This window comes from Cyclopterus lumpus, chromosome 19 (genome assembly GCF_009769545.1).
Source record: "Cyclopterus lumpus isolate fCycLum1 chromosome 19, fCycLum1.pri, whole genome shotgun sequence".
Lineage (NCBI taxonomy): Eukaryota > Metazoa > Chordata > Actinopteri > Perciformes > Cyclopteridae > Cyclopterus > Cyclopterus lumpus.
In genome coordinates this window covers 17,281,658-17,291,657 of record NC_046984.1, presented here as the reverse complement: position 1 = coordinate 17,291,657, position 10,000 = coordinate 17,281,658, and the positions used below count along the sequence as shown (strand labels likewise).

Below are 10,000 nucleotides of genomic sequence, written 5' to 3'. Positions count from 1 at the left end.
TGAGCTGCACGTTCTCGGGGAAGTTGCCCACGAAGGTGAGGGTGCTGATGCGCTGCGGGAGCCGCGGGATCTTGCTGAAGCGCACCATGAAGCGGTCCTCCTCGCTGAGCTCGCCCAGGGGGCGGCCCTCGCACTCGTAGCCGTGGATGAGCTTGGCCTCGTACTCCGTGGGGATGAAGCGCTCCAGCAGCTCCAGGAAGTCCAGGCTCAGAGCTCTCTGGTTGTACCTGTAGGGGGGGGGGGGGGGTTAAAAACCAGTAGAGACCAGCGTGGTCACGTGACTCTCGGGTACGTACGTCTCGATTGCGCAGCAGATATCCGACGCAGCCACTCCTTCCTTGCGCAGGGTGATGGCCAGGTTCTTGGCCCTGTTGGGCTCCATCAGAGACACCTTGCTGGGGGTCTTGTGGGCCAGTTTCATCTTGAGGGTCCCCAGTTGTGCAGGGGCCGACTGAGCCTTGGTCTTGAACTGCTCCTCGAAAGTCGCCATGTTAAGCTCCTAAGAAGAGAAGAAAGAACGAGATTTAAGTGAAGAGACGGGATTACGAGTTGGTTTGTCACGGCAGGAAAAGGAGAAGAAAAACTATTAAACATTCTCTTAATTAATAAATGTATCATGTATAAATATATATAAAATAAATATATATCACAAATACATATAAATATATATACATATATAAAAAGGTATATATTTATATATATATATATATATTTAAATATATATGTATATAGTAAATATATATATACATAAATATATATACATATATAAAAAATAATATATTTATATATATATATGTTTATATATATATATAATTAAATATATAAGTATATGTATAAATATATATATATATATATATAATTTAAAAAATATATATATATATATATATATATAAATATATATTTAAAATATATATATATGAATAAATAAATGGAGACTCGACTGAGAACAACACGGTTTAGTTCATGGACCTCTAAGACGTTCTCGTCGTCCAGCTCCGTGAAGATGGTTCCGGCCACCTGGTTGGATTTGAGCGCCTGCCAGTTCAACAGCGGCATGCGGTATTTGGTTTGAATGGGCTTCTTCTTTTTACAGCCTGGAGGGAGAAATATTCAATCGGAATCATTATACAGAGGAATAAGTTTATTTTTCTGACTTTTCTCTAATATTCTTTCATAAAAGTACACACAGAAAACACAAAGTGCTTCACCCAAAGATGATTTCTCTGTGGGTTAAAGTCATAATGTGACAGTTTCAGGTCAAATTAAAATCTTTCTGTGGACTCACCTGAGCTGCCGTCAGTCAAATCTCCTGATAAGTGGGTCGTACCACCTCCAGGAGGCAGCAGGGGTGGTGGAGCCGCTGGGGGTGGTGGTGGTGGAGGAGGAGGAGGTGGAGGAGGAGTTCCTGTTGAGCATGGAGGAGGTGGAGGAGGAGGAGGAGGAGGAGGAGGAGGAGGAGGAGGAGGAGGAGGAGGAGGAGGAGTTGAGCCTGGAGGAGGAGGAGCCTCAGAGACGGGAGGCTGAGGATGTGTGGATGTGGGAGGAGCCTCGAGGGTTTTACCCGAATCTGCTTCTTCTTCAGCTGTCGGAGAACGAGACATTCATTAATTTCATAAAACTTCAGGATAATTAATGTCTTCTCGCAATAACTCCCTGAATATTTTTCTCTACGCCAGAGAAACTGAACTGCTGTTACATTTGATTCTTCTCCTTTAATTCATGGAGGGAGGCTCTGGGTCCATTTACGCCCACTCACTTCGTTGCATTGGCTCGGTGACGGGGACCAGCTGGAGGTCCAGGTGTCCGGAGGAGGAGCGCTGCATTCGGACCAGCCCCCGCTCCACCAGAGCCTGAACTTTGACCTCCAGCTCCTTCAGGGCCTCGGTGGATCGATCCCGGTCTCTCTCTCTCTCTCTCTCCTGCTCACGTTCTAGCTCCCTCTCTCGTTCTCGCTGCTGCAGGAGAGTCACCTGGGAGCAGGATTCACGTAGACCCTCCTAGGACACACAAACAGGAAGTAGTTCTATGTATCCATGACAACATCACTAACGCCTCAGCATATCACCAGCGTTACACGTTCTCATTATGTCTGATGTGTATAATAAGAAAGCTGCATTCTCTCTACTGACCACCAGGGGGCGACTCCTCTGGTTGTATAGAAGTCTATGCTTCATGTGTTAAAGCTGCATTCTCTCTATTGACCACCAGGGGGCGACTCCTCTGGTTGTATAGAAGTCTATGCTTCATGTGTTAAAGCTGCATTCTCTCTATTGACCACCAGGGGGCGACTCCTCTGGTTGTATAGAAGTCTATGCTTCATGTGTTAAAGCTGCATTCTCTCTCCTGTCCACCAGGGGGAGACTCCTCTGGTTGTATAGAAGTCTATGCTTCATGTGTTAAAGCTGCATTCTCTCTCCTGACCACCAGGGGGAGACTCCTCTGGTTGTATAGAAGTCTAAGCTTCATGTGTTAAAGATGCATTCTCTCTACTGACCACCAGGGGGCGACTCCTCTGGTTGTATAGAAGTCTATGCTTCATGTGCTAAAGCTGCATTCTCTCTACTGACCACCAGGGGGCGACTCCTCTGGTTGTATAGAAGTCTATGCTTCATGTGTTAAAGCTGCATTCTCTCTCCTGACCACCAGGGGGCGACTCCTCTGGTTGTATAGAAGTCTATGCTTCATGTGTTAAAGCTGCATTCTCTCTCCTGACCACCAGGGGGCGACTCCTCTGGTTGTATAGAAGTCTATGCTTTCAAAATGAAGTCTTCAAGAGAACTTTGTTGAACACGTTTAAACACATTTGAAAATAGGGAAATGGACAAAACAGGTTAAATAAAAGTAATAAAAGTGTTTTAATTAATGAAGTAACGTGTTATTTAATATGGAGATATGAACATGAAACCCAAGTTGTACTGTGTCTTTAAATAAAAATGAAACGTAAAGAGGGGGGCGGGGATCTCTACCTTGAGGAGCTCCACTTCTTTTGTGGTCTGAATGAGCTTCTTCTCCATGTCAGACACTTTCTCCATCGCCTCCCTCTCGCTCTCCTGAAGCCTGGAGCTCAGCTGTGGCAGAACAATCCATGCATTGTGATTTCCTCCACACACACACTGTGTGCATGTGTGTGTGTGTGTGTGTGTGTGCGCAGCCTGTCTACCAGTGTGTTGTGCTCCTGCATCTCCTCCATGTGCTCCAGCAGGGCGTTCTTGGTCTCGGCGTCCTCCAGCAGAGCGCCCACATCAAACAGGTTGTCCAGGTAGGCCTGGATCTGCACCAGCAGCCGGTCGCTCTCCGTGAACTTCAACCTCTGCGTGTTGGAAGAAGGAGAACGAGTTATGGAGAGTCGTGACGCAGAAAAACGTGTCACGGTTTCAGGGTCAAAAGGTCAAAAGGTCAAACGGGCCTCCAGGTAGTCGTCCAGCCCGTGCTGAGTGAACTCGTACTGGAGGTGGACTCTGAAGTTCATGTTTTCCACCGAGTGGACCACGATGTTGATGAACTGCATGCAGGCCACCTGGTGGACAGACGGAGGAACTGCTTATATTACTATGTATCCATTATACATTTTACATTATTATTAAAGAATAACTTTTGAAAGAAAAATAATATTTATATATATATAATTATTATTTTTCTTTTAAATAAAATAAAACAATTTAAAAGAAAAATAATAATTATATATTATATATATTTATTATTTTTCTTTTAAATTTTATTATTTAAATTGTACTTTTTCCAATTTAAATTTTATTATTTAAATTGTACTTTTTCCAATTTTCCCAAATCTTTTTTGGATTTACAAAAACATGCTAAAACACAGAGGAATTATTAAAACACACTTGAGCCTCTTCGAAAAGATTATTACAACAACAACAACAAAAATCACATGCCAAAATATTTCATAGATTAAAAAAAATATTTAAATTATTCTAGCAGTGTTATTATTAAATCAGAGTGAGGTTCTCTTCAGCTTCACCATGAAGTCGATGTTGCTGTCCTCGTGGCTGAAATACTCCATGAGCTTCTCGAACCGACTTCTCTCTCCACACACCTGAAGAAACAACAAAAACAACAACAACAACCAGTAAACAGAATTATAATAATGAGTCAGTCAGATCACAGCAGGCGGCGTTAAACTACCGATGATTAATAATCACCTTGATGCATAATTAAATAAATCTGGTAGAAGATTTTGTCTCTCCACATGTGCCCACAAGGGGGCAGTGTGCTCACACAACGGAAGCAACACACTGTGACTGTGTGTGTGTGTAAATGTGTGATCTAGTGCCTCAGTGTGTTTGTTTGTTTGTTTGTTTGTTTGTTTGTTGGGAGTAAAGTTTCAGGGACGAACACAAATGATAAACAACAATAAAACGAGCGCTTCTCTTTTCCTCCTGCAGGATTCACACAAACGAGGCTGTAGCTAAGTGATCATTGTGTTTACCAACAGACCCCCCATGACCCCCCCCCCCCCCCCCCCCCCTTCTCTGACTCCGCCCCCCCCCCCCCCCTCCCTTCGGCCCACTCATGTCCTGCTTAATAATGCAGCCAACCTGACAGCCTGCACCACCCAAAACAAAGCCCACGTTCTGCTACTGGGACACATGATCCGGCTCCTGGATCTCTATCGCTGCCTCCATCTTTTCTCTCTACAGGTGTGCAACAACAAGTCAACAACAAGTCAACAACAAGTCAACAACAAGTCAACAACAAGTCGTGCATAGTTTCCTGTTTTCTTTATTAAAAAAGGATGCTGATATTCTGGAGGATCAATCCACCGCTGAAAATAGTCCCAAACAAATGCAATAATTCATCCTGTTTAGTAATAAAAACTACAGTGACCAGCTCTTTGAGGACATTACATAAAGAAATATGACATCATCATTATACAATTGTATTTTTGTTACTGCAGGGGGCACCAGAACCAATACAACATGTGCATGTAGTGTTGGTTCTGGTGCCCCCTGTGGACTAAAGTGGTAGTGTTGGTTCTGGTGCCCCCTGTGGACTAAAGTGGTAGTGTTGGTTCTGACGCCCCCTGTGGACTAAAGTGGTAATGTTGGTTCTGGCGCCCCCTGTGGACTAAAGTGTTAGTGTTGGTTCTGGTGCCCCCTGTGGACTAAAGTGGTAGTGTTGGTTCTGGCGCCCCCTGTGGACTAAAGTGTTAGTTTTGGTTCTGGTGCCCCCTGTGGACTAAAGTGGTAATGTTGGTTCTGGTGCCCCCTGTGGACTAAAGTGGTAGTGTTGGTTCTGGTGTCCCCTGTGGACTAAAGTGGTAGTGTTGGTTCTGGTGTCCCCTGTGGACTAAAGTGGTAGTGTTGGTTCTGGTGCCCCCTGTGGACTAAAGTGGTAGTGTTGGTTCTGGTGTCCCCTGTGGACTAAAGTGGTATTGTTGGTTCTGGCGCCCCCTGTGGACTAAAGAGGTAGTGTTGGTTCTGGTGCCCCCTGTGGACTAAAGTGGTAGTGTTGGTTCTGGCGCCCCCTGTGGACTAAAGTGGTAGTGTTGGTTCTGGTGCCCCCTGTGGACTAAAGTGGTAGTGTTGGTTCTCGCGCCCCCTGTGGACTAAAGAGGTAGTGTTGGTTCTGGCGCCCCCTGTGGACTAAAGTGGTAGTGTTGGTTCTGGCGCCCCCTGTGGACTAAAGTGGTAGTGTTGGTTCTGGTGCCCCCTGTGGACTAAAGTGGTAGTGTTGGTTCTGGTGCCCCCTGTGGACTAAAGTGGTAGTGTTGGTTCTCGCGCCCCCTGTGGACTAAAGAGGTAGTGTTGGTTCTGGCGCCCCCTGTGGACTAAAGTGGTAGTGTTGGTTCTGGTGCCCCCTGTGGACTAAAGAGGTAGTGTTGGTTCTGGCGCCCCCTGTGGACTAAAGTGGTGGTGTTGGTTCTGGCGCCCCCTGTGGACTAAAGTGGTAGTGTTGGTTCTGGCGCCCCCTGTGGACCAAAGTTGAGCTCTCCTCCTCACATTTTGTATTTTCAGTCGTTTCACTCGTGTCCGTCGTATTTTCTTCTCGTCGTCGTTCTCACCAGAGCTCAATAAAAACGGACTGAACGTCGGCTCGTGAAGGACTGATGCTCATTGTGTTTGTTTGTTTGTTGTTCATTATTAGTTAGTCAGTAAAAGGTTTTAAATGACGAACTAAGAAGCAGATAAAAAGGGGGACATTTTCTATTCAACTCAGCCAATTAGAATCCACGCGTTCCCGTTTCTGTCCCTCTGGATGAACCCAACCTCCTGGAACTGATGTCTTAAGTCCAATAATAATAAAGAGGATCTGAATCCAGACTTCCTTGTTGCCGGGCAGGTTTCAGACCCTCTTGACATCCACTAATAATAGACCCTCCTGGTTCAGGTCTGTCTGCGTTGGTTGAACAGTTGCTGAGAGCGAGCCGAGGAGGTCAGAGGTCGACTCAACCAGTTGTCCCGCCTCTTCAGTCAGGCGGGAGCAGCTGACGGACAGGAGGGGGGGGGGGGGGGGGGGCTGTAACACTAACACCACCTCCAGGTGAAGCTGATGGTTTGAAATGTGTCCGTAGTGCAACAAACGAGATCCGTAATATTTGTTATTATTATTTAATCTTTATTTCTGTAGTTCCGTAGTAATTTTTAAATAGAATTATTATTTTATATATGTTTGATATTTCATCGAGCTGCATAGTTGGTTGGTTCACTGCAGCTGTATTAACCCAAAATAAAAACTTTTGTTGTGATTTAATTGCAATGAACCAATAACAAGGAACGACGATATAGAAACAGAATGATGTTGATTTGTAAACAGTCTAAATTCATGTTTTTGTTTGTTTCCTCCGCAAGACGACAAGCAAACAACTTTTAAAAAGCTTGTTTTCTGAATGGAGTCTGGATGCTAACGTTACAACGTTGTTGTTGTAGCAATGGAGTCTGGATGCTAATATTGTAGCAATGCGTCTGGATGCTAACGTTGTAGCAATGGAGTCTGGATGTTAATGTTGTAGCAATGCGTCTGGATGCTAATGTTGTAGTAATGGAGTCTGGATGCTAATATTGTAGCAATGCGTCTGGATGCTAATATTGTAGCAATGCGTCTGGATGCTAACGTTGTAGCAATGGAGTCTGGATGCTAATATTGTAGCAATGCGTCTGGATGCTAATGTTGTAGCAATGGAGTCTGGATGCTAATGTTGTAGCAATGGAGTCTGGATGCTAATATTGTAGCAATGCGTCTGGATGCTAACGTTGTAGCAATGGAGTCTGGATGCTAATGTTGTAGCAATGGAGTCTGGATGCTAATATTGTAGCAATGGAGTCTGGATGCTAACGTTGTAGCAATTAGACCAGTTAGTGAGGATCCACAGAGTAGAAGCTTAAAGAACCTCTTTGAAGCTGTCGAAGGCGGAGAGGATGATGTCGTGGCCTCCTCTCACCAGGCACACGGCCGCCAGCAGCTCCAGGACCAGCGCCTTCGTCCTGAGGAGCAGATATGTGCATTCGAGCCTCAGAATTTAGGGTTCCTCTGGACTCGTGAGCTCAGATATTAAAGGTTCCTGTACCTCGGGTTCCTGTTGTTGAGGCTGAGCGTGATCTCGTTGACGCAGCAGGGATGCTTCATCACCTGGTTGAACCCAGACTGACACACACACACACACACACACGCACACGCACGCGCACGCACACACACACACACACACACACACACACACACACACACACACACACACACACACACACACACATATGAAAACAAAAGACTTTTGACTGTGATCATATTTAAAATAAACTACATCACTTATTTTCTTCTTATTATTTTTTTAATCTTTAAATTAAATGTAAATGTTCTGCCATGAGAAGAAAACCTCATTTTTAGAGATGAAAAATGATCCTCGGGATTTTATTTCTTAATAAAAAATATCAAGTAAAAACATTATATAGATCAATTTCTTCTTTTTATATTTGGTCAAAATTATGAGATGAAATATTTATAGTATTAATATACGACTAAAAAAGTCTGTATCTTTTTAAATGTGCATTAATATAGAAGGAATGATATAATTTATAATGTTAAGTTATTTTATTTCGTATCTCTTAAATTTGAATTTAATGTAAAATTAGAGAACTTAAAAATCACTTCTTTTTTTTTTTACTTAACTTCTGTTTCGCTTTATGCAGTTTAACAAAAATGATGATTAAGAAAGTAAAAATCTAAATGTGTAATATGTCATAATTATTATTTTTAATAAGCATGTGTTATACCTGGTAGTTCATGATGGCCCGTAGGCACATGATGCACAGGTGGACGTCGTCCGTCTGGCTGGAGGCCCGAGAGCTCCGCTGGCCTCTCCTGTGTGGGAGAGAGTGGAATCAGCAGGTGAGGGAACCTTTCAGGTCGAGGTTCCTTAAAGAACCATTTCCTGAAACGCCTCTTTAAAGAAGCCACGAAGAACCTTATAAAAAATGGTTCTTTGAGGAACTTTAAAAAAAAAAAAGAAGTTCTTTATGGGCCAAATGTTTCATTAAAGAATCTTTTTCTAATGGCTCTTCAGCTATATATACTTTTTTTTAAAATATACATATATATATTTAAAAAAAATATATATATATAAAAAATATATATTATATATAGATATATGTATACATATATATATATGTTTTATATATTTATATATAAATACAATATATATATATATATATAAATATATTTGTTTTATATATAAATATTTAAAAATAATATATATATATATATATATATATATATATATATATACATATAAATATATATACATACATATATATTAACATCCCCAACAATCCAACAACTCAGGGTTAGGGTTAGGAAGAACCCTTTAATATCCCAAAGAACCATATGACACCTAAAATAAAATGGATCTTTTGTAGGTGATGGTTCTTCGGGGAACCACACAGCTTTTTAAAGAACTATTTAAGAACCATTATTTTTCTGTGTGGTACGCCGTCACTAAAATACGTCTTCGTTGACCAATTAGTGAGCACGAAAGACACAAACCCACCTGTCAATCATCCGAATCCCACCTGACAGTCGGGGGAGGTGCACAGAAACGTAGAGAAGGAGTCGAGTGTCGTCACGTTCATAAATAAACACACACGTGTTGGAACGGGAGGCCACGAATATGACAAGAATGTAGTCCTTAGATCAGAGACGTGTGTGTGTGTGTGTGCGTGTGTGTGTGTGTGTGTGTGTGTGTGTGTGAGCCTGTTGAACCCCAGCCCGACCTTTTCCCCATAAAACCTTTCAGACTTCATTGAACTAATTTAATTATTTTATGACTGACGTGAATAAAGTTGAAATATTTCTGCCTTTCACAGTTTAGACATAAAAAACTAAAATGTACGACGGCAATATTATCAATATTAAATATAAATCATTATAATATTGTTACTGATTCATTATATATTTAATTAAAATGTAATTAATTATTGACGTGTTATCGGTGTTCCTTATTTTATATCCTATTATTTTTTATTATATTGTCATTATTTTAAATATATTTATAATATTCTCTTATTATCTAATGTATATAATTATGTTGTATTATATTGTTAACACTTAAATTATATACCTAATTATCTTCTCTAATCTAATGTATATTAATATTTGTTTATTGTATTGTTATTACATTTCTTTTCTTTTATTATCTAATGTATATTCATAATTTGTAATTAGTCTTGATCTATTGTAAAATGTCATATAAGGGCAATACATATTCTTACTGTATGTATAAATAAATACAAATATATTGTGTTATGATAATGTAAATTAAAAACAAAATAAAGACCAATTAAATTCAACTAACTCTATAGAAGAAGAAGGATTTCTGTATATGAACAGAATTGTTGTGTTTTTGTATACATGTATATTTTCTTATAGACTTCTATACAACCAGAGGAGTCGCCCCCTGGTGGTCAGTAGAGAGAATGCAGCTTTAACACATGAAGCATAGACTTCTATACAACCAGAAGAGTCGCCCCCTGGTGGTCAGCAGAGAGAATGC

General features: G+C 41.4%; 1 protein-coding gene across 1 annotated transcript in view; it reads right to left on the bottom strand.

Annotated features, from left to right (window-relative positions):
• The window catches only part of LOC117748774 (formin-like protein 1), a 31,116-nt gene that overhangs the window by 8,860 nt on the left and 12,256 nt on the right, over nt 1–10,000 (bottom strand). Inside the window, exons 7-18 of the mRNA XM_034558840.1 lie at nt 8,226–8,313; nt 7,526–7,602; nt 7,349–7,442; nt 3,980–4,054; nt 3,407–3,517; nt 3,161–3,310; nt 2,967–3,068; nt 1,757–1,997; nt 1,286–1,582; nt 970–1,094; nt 297–499; nt 1–227 (exon numbers count right to left, since the gene is read on the bottom strand). The exon at nt 1–227 is cut by the window's left edge and continues 8 nt beyond it. Coding sequence (XP_034414731.1) covers nt 1–227; nt 297–499; nt 970–1,094; nt 1,286–1,582; nt 1,757–1,997; nt 2,967–3,068; nt 3,161–3,310; nt 3,407–3,517; nt 3,980–4,054; nt 7,349–7,442; nt 7,526–7,602; nt 8,226–8,313 — 1,790 coding nt within the window. The remainder of the gene's footprint in view (nt 228–296; nt 500–969; nt 1,095–1,285; nt 1,583–1,756; nt 1,998–2,966; nt 3,069–3,160; nt 3,311–3,406; nt 3,518–3,979; nt 4,055–7,348; nt 7,443–7,525; nt 7,603–8,225; nt 8,314–10,000) is intronic.